The sequence below is a fragment of the Rhincodon typus genome, chromosome 22, assembly GCF_021869965.1.
Source record: "Rhincodon typus isolate 14 chromosome 22, sRhiTyp1.1, whole genome shotgun sequence".
Taxonomy (NCBI): Eukaryota; Metazoa; Chordata; class Chondrichthyes; order Orectolobiformes; family Rhincodontidae; genus Rhincodon; species Rhincodon typus.
Window position 1 is genome coordinate 6141165 of NC_063353.1, and position 20392 is coordinate 6161556.

General features: G+C 43.9%; 1 protein-coding gene across 3 annotated transcripts in view; it reads left to right on the forward strand.

Annotated features, from left to right (window-relative positions):
* sox5 (SRY-box transcription factor 5) overlaps positions 1-20392 on the forward strand; it is a 384119-nt gene that overhangs the window by 350805 nt on the left and 12922 nt on the right. For all 3 annotated transcript variants that reach the window (XM_048610486.1, XM_048610485.1, XM_048610484.1), the window contains 2 exons: positions 9653-9767; positions 12958-13131. In XM_048610486.1, the coding sequence (XP_048466443.1) occupies positions 9653-9767; positions 12958-13131 (289 nt within the window). The remainder of the gene's footprint in view (positions 1-9652; positions 9768-12957; positions 13132-20392) is intronic.

The following is a 20392-nucleotide window of genomic DNA, read 5'->3' on the forward strand; positions in this document are numbered from 1 at the left end:
CTTGGCAGTATGCTGCCGTGTTCTCTGTAGATATTGACGCTGCTGTGTGTTGATAATGAACGTTCAGGACATGATACTGTGATCCCATGTGGTTCCTGATTAATCATTGTCAGAGTCAACATTTATAGCAGTGAAGAAGCATGGGCAGCAGATGCTTGGCAGGAATAGTAGCAACATTGTCTGTTGTGTTGGTGATCAGTGGGAGACTGTGAGTTAGCAGGATATATATTCTGATGGAACGAGCCAGTTGACGTTGGAAGGAAATATGACAGGTCATTCAGCCAGACTGGACTCAAATTTCCTCAGAAGTATAAAGTTCTCAATGATGATCATGAGCTAGTTAATGGAGTAATCTCTCCTTCTGGAAACACTTGAACATTAGGATCGTCGGTTTTCAGGGGGAGAGCTGATTAATATCTGCGCCTTGCAACTCCCATTAGACACAACCAAGAAAATAGCTGAGAGGGTCACAGAAGAAAAGTCATACTGGACTCGAAACATTAACTCTGTTTCTCTCTCCACTGATGCTGCCAAATCTGCTGAATTTTCCCAACACTTCTTTTCACTTTGGGTCACCATATTAACTGGCAGTGCCACAAGGCAAGGCATGCCAATTTCGTATGAAACGCAGATGCTAAAATCTCCCAAAGAATATTCAGCTGGTAACTTTCTGTATTTATGCATCGCCATTTGAATAATTTTGCGACACAGTATTTCAAACTTGTCCAGTAATTTTGGCCCTGATTACTTATGTTGAGGTTCATGTTGAAAACGTTTCAAAATGTTTTAAGTCTGACGTTGTCCTGACCTTTTCACAGCCATTTTCAGTGGCTGAATTGATGACTGCCTTTGCTGAGTAACAATACAGGAGCCCCAACTACACAGAAATCAACATGTACTTTCATCTTTAGGCAACCTCAAAGATAGCCTGAAGTGAATGCAGCTTTTAATTTAATAAGAAAGTAAGTGCCAAGAATCCATTGCATGATTCCTTTGTCAATCTCTCCAGAATGTGGCTGGTCTCGAGTCTGACCCTTTCCAGTGTTACCTGATCTACACAGACTAGGAGCAGATTCCTGCAGCAAGTTTACATTGGGAAAGTGGGAGTCTTTTAAAAGTAGCATAGTGAGAGTTCAGGGCCAGTGTGTATCTCTAATGGTGAAGGGCAAATGTAGCAAGGCTAGGGAACCGTGGATGTCAGGGGATATCAAGAGTTTGATAAAGAAAAGGAAGGAAGCACATTGTAGGAGCAATTTACTGCAGATGCTGGAATCTGTACGGAAAACAAAACAAAATGCTGGAAATCACAACGGGTCAGGCAGCGTCCACGGAGAGAAAGCAAGCTAACGTTTCGAGTTCAGATGACTCTTCTGTGATTTCCAGCATTTTTTTGTTTTCACAAGGAAGCACATGTTAGGTACAGAGATTAAAAACAAGGGAGGTCCTTCAGACAGTGTAGTGGGGTGCATTAAAGAAAAATTGGGAGGGCAAAGACAGGCCATGAAATACCTTTAGCAGATAGGATTAGGGGAAATCACAAGGGATTTTATAAGTATATTAAGAGCAACAGGAGTATGAAGGAAAGCATGGGGCAAATTGTGTGTGGAGCCAAAGGATGTGGGTGAGTTCTTAACTGAATATTTTCCACCTGTATTCACAAAGGAGAAAGACATAGTAGCTACAGATTTAATTTGGGACAGTGAGGTTTCAGAGTACGTTAAAATTATTAAGGAGGTATGTATTAGATGTTTTAGCAGGCATAAAGTGCATAATGTATCCAAGGCTTCAATGGGAGGTAGAGAGGAGATTGCTGGGGCCCTGGCAGAGATATTTAATACTTCACAGGCCACAGGTAAAGTGCGAGATGAATGGAAGATACCTAATGTGGGGCAGCAGGGATAGGCCAGGTAATTACAGATCAGTTAGCCTGATGTCAGTGGTAGGGAAGATATTCGAAAAAAATTCTGAAGGACAGAATAAATCAACACTTGGAAAGACAGGGATTAATCAGAGATAGTCAGCGTGGATTTGTTTGAGGGAGATCCTGGCTGACCAATTTAATTGAGTTATTTGAAAGGTGACTAAATGTATTGATGAGGGTATTGTAGTTGATGTGGTTTACATGGACTTCAGTAAGGCCTTTGACAAGGTTCCACATGGAAGGCTGGTCCAAAAGGAAAGAACCAACGGGATCCAAGCCATGTTGGCACACTGGATCCAAAATTGGCTTGCAAAGAGGCAAAAACTCAAAGGAGAGTTGTTTTTTTATGATTGGAAGCCTGTGACCAGCAGTGTACCGCATGGGTCGAGCTGGGACCCTTGCTGTTTGTTATGAACACTAAGGACTTGGATGTGAATGTGGAAAGTATGATTAGTAAGTTTGCGAATGACATGAAAATTGGTGGGTGGTGTTGATTGTGAGGAGGGTGGTCTCAGGCCACAGTCTGATATTGATGACGTGGTAAATTGGGCAGAGCAGCAGCAGATGGAATTTAAGCCCAATAAGTGAGAGGTGACGCATTTTGGGAGGTCTAATAAAGGAAGGCTATGCACAATGAATGCTAGGTCAATCGGGAGTACTGAGGAGCAAAGGGACCTTGGTGTCCAAGTCCATGGATACAGGGTGGTAAAGGCTTGCCTTCATTACCAAAGGCATAAAATACAGGAGAAAGGATGTCTTTTATAAAGACTCGGTTAGGCCACTGATGGAATGCTGTATGTAGTTCTAGTCGCCATACTATTGGAAGGACGTGATTACACCAGAGAGGGTGCAGAGGATATTCACCAAGGCGTCACTTGTGGTGGATCGTCTCAGTTATGATGAGAAATTGGATAGGCCAGGTTTGCTTTCCTCAGAGCAGAGGAGGCTGAGGGGGTGGTGGTGGTGGGGTGGAGGTGGGGGGGATCCGATTGAGGTATACAAAATTATGAGAGGCAAAGACAGGCCAGATCATGAGAATCTCTTCCCTTTGGCAGATGTATCTAAGACCAGAGGGTGTAGGTTAAAGGTGAGTAAATTGAAATCCTTGAGTACATCTTGTACAAATAAAATCAAGAAGTTATCAATAAAGTGAGTGAGTGTATATACTACAGCACTAGCAATGTCTGTCGAGCTGTTTGCAATGAGATATAGATATGAGAGTACCAGAGATTAGAGGATGTAGGTATTTCTAACCTGTTCAGACATGTTATGTCACAGTTCTGGAGCAGGTGTGATTTGAGCCCAAGCCTTCAAGCTCAAAGGCAGGGACACTACCACTGCACCACAGGATGGAAATTGCATGCAGAGAGTGCGCTGCGCTGTCAAAAGTGCAGTGTTTTAGCTGAGGCTTTAAAAGTGTTGCTGAAAAGTCATTAATAGGTTGTAAAGTACTTTCACTTTGTCACAAAGTTGTGATGAAATGCCAAATAAATTTACAAGTTCTTTTGTTTCATATGTTGCCTTATAATAAATCAGACAGTGAATCATCCTCTGCTGCAGATTATTACATATCCTTGTGTGTGTTTGACGTTTATGCATCAGTATCATGTAAACAGCCTCCATTCTTTCCACAATTTAGGGGTAAACTTTCTTTATTTTTCATTTTACAAACTATTGGCCTTATAAATATTTTAGACCAACCTGTTTTAGGTCTTAAATTATTAAGATGTGATTGAATAATTTATCCATCCATAAACTAGTAGTGTCATGTTCTTAAACCCCTCTTTGCAAAGGATTTCAAAAAATGTCATTATTTTCAACAAGGAAGGACTGACTAGCTTCTTCCTGGTTGTTAGAGGGAGGGTGAGATTCCTTGGATACCATGGCTGCTAAAGTTGAACAGTACCTGGTAGGACTCTGGAGTATCACAGCCTAATGCTGATAACAATCTATGTTTTTTTTAAAAAATAACCTGACTTTATAAATAAAACACGACGAACTGCATATTAATGAAATGTTTATCATCTTCCCCGCTCTGACAGCACTTGTCACTTCCCCTTACAATGTGCACAGATCATTTTGTATTGTCCATTAAAAAAGAAAACATTCATTTTTATCGCTCTTGTCTTTCCATTTATTTGCCTGCCATCTGCCAGGGTGGGATCATTAAAATCATGTTGAAAGCGTGTTATCTAAAAGCATGTGTGAGTTCCAATCCAGCGACCGGATTTTTCGTTCCCCAGGTATTAATGCTAATTTCCCTTCATCCTCTGAACCTACAAACAATTAAAGGAAAGCGACTGTCGGGGAATCTGAATTTTAGCCGCACAGTCTGTGCCTGTAATTGTTTCTTTAAACTCCTAACAGTGAGGAAGAACAGTAACAGGATTAATTTGAAAGAGGCATTTGATGATTATTTGAGATCTTTCTCTCTTGTGTTTATTCTCACCAGTCGACTGTGCTACATTCAGCTATTCTGACCAGTGACTTCAATATAACATGACATGCGTGGGTTCAATTTTAATCTAAATTGAGCAGCTGAGAGCCCACGGGTTCGAATGGGACTCTCGGTTTTTCAAGCTCTCTGATGTCACTCCCTGTTGACTTTGGGTCATAGAGTCATACAGCACAGAAACAGACCTTTTGGTCCAACTCGTCCTGGTTGACCATGTTTCCCAAACTCCCCTAGTCCAATTTGCATGTGTTTGGCCCACATCCCTCCATAACCTTTCCTACCCATCTACCTGTCCGAAATTGTTCCATACATGCACCACCCTCTGCATGAAAAAGTTGCCCCTCAGGTCCCTTTTAAATTTTTTTCCTCTCACCTTAAACCTATGCCCTTTAGTTTTGGATGTCCTTACCCTAGGGAAAACACTTTGGCTATTCACCTTATCTATACCCCTCATGATTTTATAAACCTCTATAAGGTCACCCCTCAGCCTCTGATGCTCCAGGGAAAATAGCCCCAGCCTATTCAGCTTCTCCTTATAACTCAAACCCTCCAATTCTAGCAAGATCCTGGTAAATCTTCCATGGGAGTGAAATTGGGTTCAGCACAAAGCCAGTGCTGCTCCTGATTCTCTCTATTCTCCAACAGGTAGGGTAAATTTAAATAACTCCCTGTGAATATTTGAACTGCTACAAGTCGGTACCTTTGTACATACCCAGGGTTCATCTCTCCACCACTGACGCTCCCTAGCTCTTGGGAATATCAATATTTATTGCACAATCATAGAATCCCTACCATGTGGAAAAAGGCTATTTAGCCCATCAAATCTCAGAAGAGCATCTCTCCCAGACTCACCCTATCCCTGTAACTCTGCATTTGCCATGGCTAACCCATCAAGCTAACACACTATGAGGCAATTTAGCATGGCCAAGCCACCTAGTCTGCACATCTTTGGACTGTGGGAGGAAACCAGAGCACCCGGTAGAAACCTACACAGACACAGGGAGAACGTGCAAACTCCACACAGACTGTCACCCAAGGGTGGAACTGAACCCGGATCCCTGGTACTGTGAGGCAGCAGTGCTAACCACTGAGCCATCATGCCTCTCCTACAAAATCCAATTATCTTGTCCCAGTCCCGTTGTGGTTTGTAGCATCTTGCTGTGCTCAAAAGTCTGCCATGCTTTCTCCATTGTAACAGTGATCACACTTGGAGAGAGCTTTATTGGCTGTACAGGGCTTTGGGACAGTCCTGTAGTACTGAAGAATACTTTCCTAAATACAATTTTTCTTTGTTTGCTCCTTAAACCTTTCAACCTCTCTCCTCTCTGTTCCTTTAAAACCCTTCTTAAATCCTAGCTCAGCTGTCTGAATGTCTCCTTATGAGGCTTGGAGTTAAAATCCAATAGAACTCCTGGGAAGTGCCTTGGAATGTTATATAAGTGCTATACAGTACATGTTGTTGTGCTTCGGTTTTTGTTGGAGTTGAGAGGTGTAGAGATAGGTCCCAGCACTGAAAGCAGGACTATCAGTGGTGAAGTGATTAAAATGGAAGAGGCTCAAGAGGCCAGAATTGGATGATTGCGGAGATCTGGGGTAATTGTGGAGCGTACGTGCAAAATCTATGGGGCAGCATGTAAATGAATAGTAAGAAGGGGCCAAAGTTAGCTCCTCAGTGAACACCGGATATAAAATATTGGGAGAGGTAGAAAGAAAAGAAGACAAGCACTAAATTTAGTGCTTTTCGTGACCTTTGGACATCTCCAAACACTTTACAGTGTTTCCAGTTTACAGGCAATGCATTCCATACCCTGATGACTCACTCTATGAAAAAGAGTTTCTTCTCACATCACCTTTGCTTCATTTACACATTGTTTTAATTCTATGCCTTCTGGTTCTTTTACAAGCAGGAATAGCTTATCTCTATCTACTCTGTCCAGCCCACTCATGATTTATAAACCTCTACCAAATTTCCTCTTGGTCTTCTCCTCTCCAAGGAGAACAGTCCCAACTTCTTCAAATTATCCTCGTAGTTAAAAGTTTCTCATTCCTGGAGCCATTGTTGTAAATCACTCCTGCGCTCTGTCCAACACATTCAACTCTTTCCTTATAATGTGACACCCACAACAGTAGACAATACTCCAGCTGACATCTAGACAGAGGTCACATGATACCAGGTTATAGTCCAACAGGTTTATTTGGGGAGGCAATGGTCTAGTGATATTATCACTGGACTGTTAATCCAGAGACCCAGATAACATTCCAGGAACCGGGTTTGAATCCTGCCATGGCAAATGGTGGAATTTGAATTCAATAAATATCCGGAATTGAGTGTCTAATGATGACCGTGAATCCATTGTCAATTGTCAGAAAAACCCATCTGGTTCACTAACGTCCTTTAGGGAAGGAACCTGCCATCCTCACCCGGTGTGGACTACACATGACTCCAGATCCACAGCAATGTGGTTGACTCTTAACTGCCCTCTGGGCAATTAGGGATGGGCAATAAATGCTGCCTGGCCAGCAATGCCCTTGTCTTGTGAATGAATAAAGCAAATAAATTTGAAATCACAAGCTTTCGGAGTGCTGCTCCTTCATCAGATGAATATCTAACAAGTGTCTCAGACTAGTTCAACATCACCTCAATGCCGTGACCAATAAAGCGGAGAACCCTTTCTGTTTTGTTAACTGCACTCTTCACCTGACCTGCCACCTTCAATGATCTTTGCATACATACACTCTCTGACACTCAGCTTTCTCTGCCTTTGCACCCCCTTTATAATTGTACCCCTTATTTTCAATGGTCTTTCAATGTTCTTCTGACCTCACAATTCTCTGCATTGACACTTTATCAACTTATCAATGTCCTTTTGAATTGTCGTCCTTATGGTTTATAATTTTTCCAAGTTTAAAGTCATCGGCAACAGTTAATTTGCACACCAGTGTGAATTTGCATGCAGCAAACAGTGATGTGATAATGATCACACAATCTGTTTATATGATGTTAATGACCAGGGATATCTCCCCTGCCATTCTTCAGAATAGTGCTGTGAGATATTTCACATTCACCCCATCAGGCACATGGGACCTTGCTTGATTGCAATACAGCACCTCTGACAGTGCACAGAGCGACACTAGTGTGTCAGTCTTGGTCTTTGAGCTCAAGTCTTAGACTTGAACTTGAGATTCAGAAGCTAGTGTGCTACCAATTGAGCCACGGTTGACATTAGATAAATCCAGATGGAGTTACATCAGTACAGTCCCACCAAGCTGGACAAGAGTGAAGAGGTCTTTGAGGGAGCAGGCATGGTCAAACAATGTCACATCCCTGCGGACAAGTTGCGAAGGATGAAGATGGATAGTTCAGCTTCATCAGAGTCACATAGGATACAGTTTGTGAATTTGTTTCTTTCTGTAGCGGGGACGATTGGAAGAATTCAGACATGGAAATGTGAAATGGATGGGATTGGATTTAGGAGGTGACAACATGTTCAGTGATTTTGGAGAGGAAGGGGTGCTGGTGGTTTGCAAGGGTGATCGGATTAGTTGTTGTCTTCTGATTGAGGGACGATCCAGCGCATTTAATGGCCAACCCATGGTTGGGAAATCATTAACACAGTGGCTCAGCGGTTCGCACTGTTGCCTCACAGTGGCAAGGATCTGGGTTCGGTTCCACCCTCGGGCGACTGTGTGTGATGAGTTTGCACACTCTCCCTGTGTCTGTATTGGCCATGCTAAATTACCCATAGTGTCCAGGGATGTGCAGGCTGGGTGGAGTAGCCATGGAAAATGCAGGGTTACAGGGATAGAGTAGGGGTCTGGATCTGGGAGGGATGGTCTTCAGATGGATGGTGTGGAATGGATGGCTCAAATGGCCTGCTTCCGTACTGCAGGGATTCAGTGATTAACTGTATCAGCTAACATGGAGACCAGGAAGGGAAGCTGGATGGTCGGCAGTTCAGTGGGAACACGACGAGGAGGAATAAGAGGTGGGTCTCACAAACACGGTGAGACCAGAGAGAAATCAGGGTGGGGTGATTTAGAGGAAAGTTAGGCCAGTGGAAGCATGGAAGCAGTCAAGCCACCAACCATAGACATCTGTGAGGTTCTCCCTCGTAGTAGTTGGAGGTGAAGGTGGAGGAGACAGGGGAGAGATGTTTTAGAAAACAGCTTGCAGGAGAGAAACAAAACCCAACTGGACTATCTGTACGTTCCAAAATGACACTGAAATAACGGCAGTTTTATCAGACAAGAGCAGAATGCACTAGTGCTTTATATCTTCCCTGCAGACCTGATGGTGGATGGTTAAACCAGTTACTTGGCATATCCATTCAAGTGTGTGTCCCTTGGAATTAAGAGAGTGGATTGTATGATGGCGAAACAGCCACGTTGGGAGAGAGTCACGGCTTATGTCGGCTGTGCTAAGAGAGAGACCTTAGCCAAGATTTCCCAAGCAGTTTTGGACAATTGCCAGAAGGGCTCCACTTTGCATTTCTTACTTGGTCATAATGTTTATTACTGAAGAACAGTTATCGACGAACTCTCGGAGGAATGAGGTGCAACACGCGCTCTTCATTTCTGTGAGCTTTCTTCGAATTTTGCGCTGAAAAGCAAGTATTGAAATAAATCACACATTTAAAAAACTATGTTATATGACATAGACAAATACAGGAAACACATGGCTTGCGAGTTTGCAGAACTGTTACAAGAAAACTGATGCAGTTTGCCTGGGTAGGCAGCAGTTGGAAAAATACATTGAATTAAATTAAAACTGAATATTCAGAGTTTCTGTGCTTTTCCTTAATTTCCAAGCTATTTTATGACGTCATTTTTTGGTCTTTTTTAAAGTCCAGCTTGTGAATTGGCTTCAGATGAAATGGGATCATAAAAGCTACTGAACGATTTAAAAATCCACCAGGGCCTTTCGGAAAGCAATGTGTTACCCTGATTTTGGCTTTGTTTAAGTGTGGTTCTGATCCCATATGAAATAGTTGACTCCTAATCCCCTCCTGTCATCAGAGCAACATGGATTTAGCTGTAATTGCAGCTTTGACATTGCTACCTACACACCAGAAAAAAAACAAGTCAATTTCATATCAAATATATAGAGGCAAAATCCAATTTTATTATTCAAAATGGCCCTTGCTTAAAAAAGCAGCTAAAATGAAATTCGGCCACAATTGAAGAAATTGTTTTGAATCTCTGATTCCAGAACACTGCAGTATCTTATATTCAGACACCGCTCGGTTTGTTTACAAGTGGACACTTCTCATTTACAGGTACATGAGAAGACATCATTGGAAAGTCTCGCCCAGCATCTAACTGAGAAGCGACCAGAAGATGGAAAGTTTGGGAACGCAATGGTGGATTTTACTGTGGGCGGAGAGGCAGATGGTTAGTACCCTTTGTTTTGAATTACGGCTTCATTTAACTTAAGGGCTTTCCAGCATCAAGTTTCATCGAATGCGTGCTCTGCGTGTTCCTGCCTTAGAGAAGCACGTTTTATGCTCACATCTTTTGGCCATCGATGTCACAGTTTTCAACTAAATTTTTGTGAGATTTCTCCTATGAGGTTTAATGGCAAAAGTGGCATTTAAAAGGAAGTTCTAGCCTTCATTGTATATTAACATACCTGAGTACCATGGCAGAATAGAAAACAATGAGAAGATCTGAGATTTATAACCCAGTATTATATCAAAATTGAAAGAAAAGCTTCAAGCTACAGTACTGATTTACAAGCTAGCAGATTTAAACCAGGTACGTGCAAGTACAGAGGAAATAGAAAAATGAATACTGCATCCACTACTAAACAAGAAACACACACTGAGCACTTATTGATATATTCAGGAACCAATTAGCAATGTACTCACAGCCAGGATAAAGACCTTGTGACTTGAGATAGAGTGCAACAGGGGTTGACAGTACTTTTGCCTGTGAGATATGATAGCCCCGTTGTAGGAAACGTGTGGGAGATGTGCTGCTTCTGCTGTTGAGCAACTCATCAGGGACACAGTTATCAGTGGATGTTATATGCAGTTAAATAGATTCACATCGGTTTTTCAGCCAAAGGTAGATAACACACAGGAATTTCTTCTGAAAGGACAGATTAGTGAAGCTAAGACCCATCAGAACAGGAGTTACACCTGTCGGATGTAGGTGAACAGGGTTGGGGTGTCACGGTGGCTCAGTGGTTAGCACTATTGCCTCCTAGTGCTAGGGATCCACGTTCAATTCTAGCCTCAGGCAACTGTCTGTGGAATTTGTACATTCATGTTATGTCTGTGTGGGTTTCCTCCCACAGTCAGGTTAGATAATGTGCAGGTTAGGGGGATTGGCCATGCTAAATTGCCTGTAGTGTCCAGGGGTGTGTAGGTTGGGTGGATTGGCTCTGGTCATTATGGGCGTGGGGGTGGGTCTGGGACACTCTTCAGAGGGTTGGCGCAGTCTTGATGGACCGCATGGCCTGCTTCCGCACTATAGATATTCTCACTCTCCTCCTCAAAAGAGAAAGCAGAGGATGACCCTAACAGAGGTCTTTAAAATAAAAAAAACATGTTTTGATAGAGTGGACACAGAGAGAGTGTTTCTGTTTATTAGGGAACAAATTAGAATCATTGATTCATGAAAGAAATCAAATAGGGAGTTTGGAAGAATCGTTTGTATCGGAGAGTGAAGAGAATGTAGAATGTGCTGAATGGGAAATAGTATAGGTCCATTTAATGGGCAGTTGGAAAAGCTTGAAGGGAACAGAGATAAAGTAGAACTGGGGGCTGGAAAAGGTTGAAGGGAACAGAGATAAAGGAGGCTGTAGAGGACCACATATTCTTTGGGCTGAATGGCCAGGGATGTTCTGAGTAATTGTAGCCAAGACATTGGGTTGTGGAAAGAATGGGGAATCATTAGGTGATGGGATTATTTGTAATTGATTAAGTTCAACATCTCTGTGATTGGTCAGCCAGCACCAGAACTTGGTTGATTGACCCGTGCACTTCCTGTTGGGGACTTGCATTTGGGTCTATTCCTTGTGGCTGAAACACTGATTGGCTGTGCACTGTGGCTCCATCATACGCAGGCAGTGAGTGTAATCACCCAACTCGAACTTTAACTCGACTGCCTCGTGAGTGACTTTGAGGAAGTGGAGCATTGCGGAATCATTAACACTCGAAACGAGGAAGGTCAAGTTGGCTTATCATCAGAACCCTCTCCACTGTCTATGACAAGTTATGTTTCTTCTGAAGTTCAACATGTGCTTTGAGGAGGCTGACATATCTGGCTGTTTCATCCAGCTGTGCGCACATCGAATCAATGTAGAGACTTAAACTCTGAGAAAAGCTTTGCTTGGTGCTAGAGAATACAGGCATTGACCTCTGGGCGTCAGGATTATTCTGCCTTTGGGGTGTGTGCAGCATTACTGAGACCGGTATTTTTGTCCATCCTTAACGACCCAAAGAGGATAGTGGTGATCCTTCCCCATGGAGCACTACTGTTCTCCTGGTGAAGGCACTCCTCCAGGTATTGTGCAGAAATTTCCGAATACTGATCCAGAGAGGACCAGGATGTCTGGCTATTATTTTTGATTTGCGCCCTAATGAGACATGATTTCTGAGGTGGTTGGTGGCTGGATTGTGTGACATTAATGGACAGAATGAATTCTGCATTCACTCTCTCCAGAGCTCTCTCCCACTCCTCTCCATAAACCTCTTCCAGGGCTACAACCCTCTTGTATTCTTCCAACCCCTTGTGCACTTCTACATCTTTGACTGCAATCTTGGCGATCATGCTTGCAACACTCTAGACATTAAATTCTGGAATTGCCTCCCATAAACCCCTCCCTCTTACTCTCTCTCTCTCTTTCTCTCTGTCCTTCCATTTCTTAAAACCAACACCCCTAACCCACCTGTTTGAATGCATCCCTCTGCAGCTCAGTGTCCAATTGGTCTGATAAATCTCCTGTGAAACACCTTGAAACACTTGTACCTTGTTTGAAAAAGGCTGGGTGCAAATGCAACCCTTTGCTGTTTGAAGGGCGAACGGCACAGCTGCGCAGTGGTTAGCCCTATGGCCTCACAACGCCAGGGACCCGAGTTCAATCCCCCAGGGGTGGGGGGGGGATGCCCTCCAGAGGGTTGACGCAGATCTGATGGGCTGAATGGACTCTTCCTGTTCTGTAGGGATTCTATGACTCCACCGCCTTGGAACAGGAAGTCAGTGACGCTGAGACCATCATTGCCCACCTGCACTGTGCTGGGAATGGGTGCCATTGAATATCATTACTGTGGTGCCAATTGTTGCTGCCCACTCACTCAGTGCCTGGCTCACTGCTTCACCTGGGGAACAGGGCAGTGACCCACATTACAGATGAGACAGCCAGCTGTTTGGATGGGGCAGCAATCAACTGGCATCCAGTCCTTTGATGTGCACCCTTACTGGCAGTGCCACCTGAGGCTCTGCAAGTGCATGTGTGGTGGGTGCCCACATCCTTTGCATGCAGCAAGCTACCCACCAATAGCCGCCAGTCAGAGCATTGGTTAGAACGGTTCAGCGCTTGGCACTAACCTTTTCCTTTATCCGCTGCTACTGGCAGGAAATGCAGGTGTCTCCGAACCCAGGATCTATCGGGAAGCTCGCGGTCGGAGCAGCAATGAGCCCCATATCAAACGGCCTATGAACGCTTTCATGGTCTGGGCCAAGGATGAGAGACGAAAGATTCTGCAAGCTTTCCCTGACATGCACAACTCCAACATCAGCAAGATTCTGGGTAGGTGATGCCTTTGATTAGCAGCCGTTCCACCCATGTCTTCGGTGATTGATTTATTATTTCTTTCGCTCAAAACAATTTGTCAAACAAGGCTCTGACAGAAATATGCCAAAGATCGTGACCAGTTTTTGCTTAACAGTTTGTAATTAAATACAGTACTTAGCAACACTGAGACTGAAGTTTCGTTGTCAGGTAGAAGAATGTTAGCCATGTGTAGATGTGATTAATTAATAAGTGTGAAGAAAAACAACATTCCCTCAGAAGACAAAAGGCAGCCTGAATAGTTAAGATGATAATGTCCGTGTAATTCTTCCTGACAGTCTGACAGATAACAACCATGTAATTCTTTTTGTGAGTCACTTATTCTTTGACTTTGCTAAATTAAATTACATTTTGTCAGTAAGAAACAGCCTCCTTAATGTCAAAACAGAGATAACTTGCCCAGCTGCTGAAGAACGGTAAGGATTACCCGTTTGAATTACGTTCTGTAGCTCTTTAAAAGGGGCGTTTTAATTGGGAATTTTTGCTGCATAGAAAGGAGAAGTAGATTTGAAGGCACCAACAACAGCGGCGGCTGGAGTAGCAATTCCTGTGCACCGTTTAAAATGTGCAACGGATGAGAAACCACCCCGTACCTGAGTGAATCTACATAACTGGCTTGTTCCAGTGTTGCATTCTCTCGTCTTCAGGAACGTTACTGTGTTCTCAGGTAGCACCCCCCTGACATCTGAAGGCTCAAGCAGCTGAATGACTTCCAGGCTTGTGCCCTTGCCATTTTGTACGCAGTTCCCAGGAAGTATGCTGCATTGACTCTCCCGTCTGACTTTCCACACCCTCGCTGTGTGGAAAGTGATTGGCCTGAGCCCAGCTCACTAGGGCAGCTGAGACTGGAACACAGCATATGGTGGATTACAAACTCAGATTTACCTCCTTTCTTTCTCTCTCTCTCTCTCTCCCAATCTCTATCTCTCTCTCTCTGTCAATCTATCTCCTTCTCCGTTTCTCAGCCGTCACTATTGTCCTGAGGAAAGGGCCACCGGACCCGAAACATTAACTCTTTTTTTCCTTCACAGATGCTGCCAGACCTGATGAGCTTTTCCAGCAACATCTGTTTTTGTTCCTGATTTACAGCATCTGCAGTTCTTTCGTTTTTTTTGTACTATTGTCCTCCTCTGAAAAGAAATATATTTTTGAGGCAGGGTTTTACTCGGTAAATATTGCAGTGTTATTTCAGATTAGTGATCCCAAGCTTCCTCGATGGTTTGACCTCTCAAGGGGCCTCTTCCAATTCCAGTCAGTGGGTATCTCAGCCCAAGTAAATAAGGAGGACATTGGCTCCTGTGGCCTCAGTACCTCAAGGGAAGAGGAAGCAGCCAGGTGGGCTTCACTTTTGGTGAAGGTGTATTGAAGTTTTTTGGTTATTGGGTCGTGGATCTAGACTAGGCCAGTACTTCTTGCCCAGAGGGCTCTTACAAAGCAGCGAGATTGCTGTCAGTCTTAGCTCCATGTAGGCCAGACCAGATAAGGGACAGCAGATTTCCTTCCCTCCATTGCTTACATGGTCACCAATGGACTACCTTTGAAACATAGAATCCCCTACAGTGCAGAAGCAGGCCATTCAGCCTTTCAAGTCCAAACTGACCTCCAAAGAGCTTCCCACCCATCCCCAGCCCCCTATCCTATCCCTGTAACCTTACATTTCCTGTGGCTAACCCATCTAACCTGCACATCCCTGGACACTATGGAGCAATTTAGTATGGCCAGTCCATCCTAACCTGCACATCTTTGGACTGTGGGAGAAAACCAGACCTGGGGGAAACCCACGCAGACACAGGGAGAATGTGCAAACTCCACACAGACAGTCACCCGAGGGTGGAATTGAACCTGGGTCCCTGGTGCTGTGAGGCAGCAGTGCTAACCACTCAGCCACTGTGCCACCTCAACGTTTGAGTTCCAGGCTTTTTAAGAATTGAATTCAATTTCTACCAGCTGCAGTGGGTTCTGGATTACTGTTCCAGTGATTTTATCCTCATCTCCCCTCACTTGTGGCGTCCACGTTACCATGGCAACATGCACCTATGCATATGATAGTCTGAGACTATGGATGGGTCACAGCGGAGACTCCAGTGTTTGTTCCAGCTGAGCAGGAATATCTCCCCCTCTTACCATCTGCCATCGCCATGAAGACTTTACAAGTTGATACTCCAGCTGTTTACAGAGTCATAGAGTCATATATCACGGAAACAGACCCTTCGGTCCAACTCGTCCACGCCGACCTGATATCCTAAATTAATCTAGTCCCATTTGCCAGCATTTGGCCCTCTTAAACCATTCCTATTCATTTACTCGTCCAGATGCCTTTTAACTGTTGTAACTGTACCAGCCTCCTCCACTTCCTCTGGCAGCTCATTCCATACACGCACCACCCTCTGCATGAAAAATTTGCCCCTTGGGTCCCTTTTAAGCCTTTTCCCTCTCACCTTAAACCTACGCCCTGTGGTTTTAGACTCCCCTACCCTGGGGAGAAAAGACTTTGGCTATTTACCCTATCCATGATCCTCATGATTTTATAAACCTCTGTAAGGTCACCCCTCAGCCTCCGACGCACCCAGGAAAATAGCCCCAGTCTATTCAGCCTCTCTCTATATCTCAAACCCTCCATCCCTGGCGACATCCTTGTAAGTCTTTTCTGAACCCTGAAAGTCCTTTTCTGAAATCTTCTCGAAATCCTTTCAAACATAGCACAACGAATGCAGCTTCCTTGGTTGTCAAATTCTGGAGTGGGACTTGAGTTCAGAGCTCCTGGCTCAGAGGCAGGATCACTACCCAGTGCTCCCCAAGAGCCAAGAAAGGTGCTTGTATGATCACTGAAGTGACTGCAATACGTTGTTCCAGCAAAGAGCTTCAAGCTTCAAGGGAGACAGTGGGAACAGCCATAGAACATCCATCTTTGAATGATCTCATTCTAAAATGGAGATTTACTGGACCCCTGTTAACTCCAACTGAATCTTACCAGGGCCTGCTAGTCATGAGGAATATTTAACGATCTGACCCTCAAAAATCATCTTTATTTGTTGAGTATTTGTGACAACCAAAAATGAACCTCTTATCTTCAGCAGGAGGCTTTCTTCCTCTAATTTATAGTCAGAATGAAATGATTGCACAGTTTGTTTTCGCTTTCTTTGATATTCTGTTAAAAGTAAGCGAGCCAGGGAGCAAGAGAAATCAAAAGAAACAGAGTGAATTATCACATTACTGAGAAATCAGTGTTGAATTATTACTGAATAATGTAACGGTTTTCTGATGATATATTATTCCTTCTGAACAAATAGCAGAGTGTTGTTTGATCTCATGGAGACTGGTTTCTCATATTTGGAGATATATTTAGACACTGAGCTGGTGTTGTGTGAAAAACAAGAAGCCTTTCTTTCAACCTGTGTGATATCTGTTTAATAGAAAGATTGCTTTGTATTATTTTGACATTTGCCACGTGGATCCTGTTAGCAGTTTCTCAGGCTTCCCAATAATATCCAGTGGACCGATGGCACAGGTTAAAGTTCAAGGTGCATTCTGGGTAGTGAGAGCCACTGCGATCAATTTTAACCCCTTTCTTCCATTTCAAAAAGGGCCCACATAGAGTCGTCCAAAGAGTTTGCCTGTTTCAGGCAAACGTCATTTGATATGCCATCAGTCTTCGCTGGCTATTTTAGGTCAGAACTGATTGGTATCTGTGCCAGACACACAAACTGCTTCCATGCCAAGACATCAGAAAGAGCCAGACTTTGGTTTGGTTTTTGCAGGGTCAGGAGGTCAGGGCCTAACAAAAATGATCCAGCTTGTGCTGTCCTGGGGCCATCGCGCTCTGGGGGTCACAGCATCCACCATCTCAACAGCGGCCAATATGCCACTCTCCTCCCCATTATTAGTTGGCAAAGCTGATACCAATGGCGTTGTTGGGTACAGAGCAAGCACGCTCCTTTTCGAAGCACCAGTAGGTCGTTGCCTTAGTGCTGCACCTCCAGTATCTCAAGAAACTTTGCTCAACAATCCTTGAACTTTTTTGTGATATGAATGGTCACAATTAAGTTGACCAATGACCTTGGCCACTGTGCAATGGCCACTCAGTGTGTTGGCCAATCTCAGTAATGTAACAGTGCAATGTTTTTCTGTCCATAATTTCCACTAATTAGAAAAGACTGACAACTTCTCTGTCCTTAGGACGTCAGGACCTGTTGGATTCATAGAGATCCACAGCACAGAAAAAAGACCCTTCAGCCCGTTATCTCCAGGCAGTCATAAAACAGCCACCTAACTATGCTAATCCCACTTACCAGCACTTGGCTCATAGCCTTGGTGTCACAAGTGCGCATCTAAATGCTAAGCTCGGACCAGGAAAATTCTCCATTTGTTTCGTGTTTGCACAGCAACATGTTCAGTGATGTTAACACACAAGTCTGGAGCAGGTGGGACTTGGACCCAGGTCTTCTAGCTCAGAGGAAGGAACACTACCGCTGCACCACTAATTACCTCTGCAGTCAGGCTTTGCGTGATGTCCAAGTACATAAGTTGAGCTTGGGAGGGCATCAAATACCCTGCAGAGCACCATGACTGAGGATCAGCTACAGTCGAGCAGTCTCTGTTTTCAGAAGGTTAGCGGTTGAGATCAGATAGTCCTGAATTGGCACAAACCCAAGGAGGTTGCTTTGCGCGTTGCAAAAGCAACATGACAGTGCGACAATATGCAACTATCATCAGCAATAAAGGGATAGAACAATGAGTGGCAAACTGGTTTATTGTGCAGAAGCAGGGCATGTGTTCGGCTGACATTTTGCACAGGCTCCTGAGGTTTCAGCTGACATTTTGAACAGCTTCTAAGGAGCCCTTAACATACAAACAAAATCTCGTCTTAATACGGTACTCTGTGATGGTTCTTGACCAAAGGAATACTTCTGATGTTCGGCTGCTTCTTTCAGCTTGCAAAAGATTACAAAGATTCCAGGGGACCGAACAGTTGAAATTTGATATTGATAGATAAAGTTTTCTCGTAGAGCGATAGTGCTTTGAGGGCAGATGTCAATCTATAAAATGGCCTTTTCCAACACAGCAAATTGTCATGCCAATTTGTGTTTTTTATCTCTTTATATTTCTACATTCTCTTTTGTTGTTCAGGATTTGTGTTGCAGTTCCATGGCTTCCCCTCTCACTGTCTTTGTAACTCCCTTCCAGTCCTGCAACCCTCTAAGAATTCTGTATGCCTCCAATTCAGGCCTCTTCCCTCAGTTCAATGTTGGTGTGCCTTCAGCTTTCTGGGTCCTACGCTCTCTAATTACCTCCCTAAGTCTATGAATACTCTCTAGACCTTAAAACCCAGTCTTTGACCAGTCTTTTGATCACTTGTATTGACATCTCTTTAACATGGCTGAGGCTCAAAATTTGACCAATTATACCCTCAGGAAGCCCATTGGCAGCTTTAACCATGTTTAAGGTGTTATATAAATTCACTTCATTACTGTTGCCAACCAATTATCACGTTACAACCAGATTTAGCTTTTGACCCCAAAATGGTAAATGAGAAAAGATGAACAGAAATCAATTAAAAAGTACCAGAAGTGACAGCCGTTTACAAAGTATGTTATGAAATCAGAGTAGGCCCTTATTCTTTGGAGATTCAAAAAAAGTCATGTGTGGTGATCGTGAGGGAACAATTGTAAACCAATCAAAGAGGTTAAATTCACTTGGAACAAAAGGATTGAGTGAATGTTAATCTTTATATTTTGGATTGATGAGCTTTCAAAATAAAAGTCCTGCATTGGCCCATTTTCATTGTTGAGTGTGCAGCAGGAACTGAGCAGAATCAAACAAAAGGGTCACTGTTATCTCTCTGGCAGTTCAGATAGTAGTAGGAGGGCAGCTGTGTTCATTCAGAGGTGGAACTCATTGAGTAAGGCCCTGTGAGGCAGTGATCTCATTGTGAGACTCGCATACTGCTCCCAGGCAACACATGAATCCTGGGATCTGCCTCAAGCCTCTTATCCTTCAGATAAGGTATTGTGGAGTGGACGAGGAGCACTTTTACTGGGCCTTTCACTCCATTCTTACAGTCACGTTGGACATTTGACAGACAGCACACTTCATGCGGTCCATGTGTTGAAGGAGTGTGGCACAATGGTGCCAATGTTCTCTCCTCAGATGATTCCCAAAATAGCATTCATGATCGTAACTCAAACCGAGAGAAAGGAGGATGTTGGCAAGAGGAAAGGTGACTAATAATTGTTAGTGATACATGGACTTATGCAAGTGTCATGTTCTGGTCAAGGTTTGGAGGTTCACTGAGCTGACGATGTGTGGGAACTGAATCACCATTCAAAGTCTTGTCAGGTGGCATTGGCTCCATTTATAAGTAGAGCTGGGCAGAGGGATTATCTTGGCAGCTGGGATTGTTGGAGGATTTTCCAGGGACTTTGCAGCTAAACGTGATGCTTCCTCATGGAGCTGAGTGGAGAGTTTCAATCAGAATGCTGTTATGACGCGCCTATGGGATTGGGAGTGTTCAGTGCCAATACCGCCTCCCCAAAATACGAAAATGTTGCATTTCACTCAGTTGGCAGCTGAGTCAGAAACGTCATGCCCCACTCCAGTCTAGGCTGAAACCTCAGTGCATCGTTGAGAGAGGGCTGCACTGTCAGAGGGGCCCTCTTTCCATTGTGATGCTAGCTTGAGGCTCTGTCTGCTCCCAGTGGCTCAGTGGTTAGCACTGCTGCCTTGCAGCACTGAGGACTCAGGTTCAATTCCATGTTTGGGTGCTGTCTGTGTGGAGTTTGCACATTCTTCCCCCTGTGTCTGTGTGTGTTTTCTCCAGGTGCTCTGGTTTTCTCCCACAGTTCAAAGATGTGCAGGTTAGGTGGATTGGCCATGCTAAATTGCCCCATAGTGTTCAGGGATGTGTAGGTTAGGTACATTAGCCATGGGAAATACAGAGTTACTGGGGTAGGTTAGGGTGGGATGCACTTTGGAGGGTTAGTGTGGTCTCGATGGGCTGAATAGCCTGCTTTCACACTGTAGGAATTCTAAAGTGGACTTAACACATTCCATGGCACTACTTTGAAAAAGAGTAGGCTGTAGTTGCATAAGTCTCCAATCAAGAAAGGAAACACTGACTTATGTGACTAGCTTTAGCAGAGGGGAAAGGCAACAGTTAATGCTGGCTTTGTGGGTGAAAAGGACACAGTTCAAGGTATAGGTGCAGGGTTATGAGGAAAGG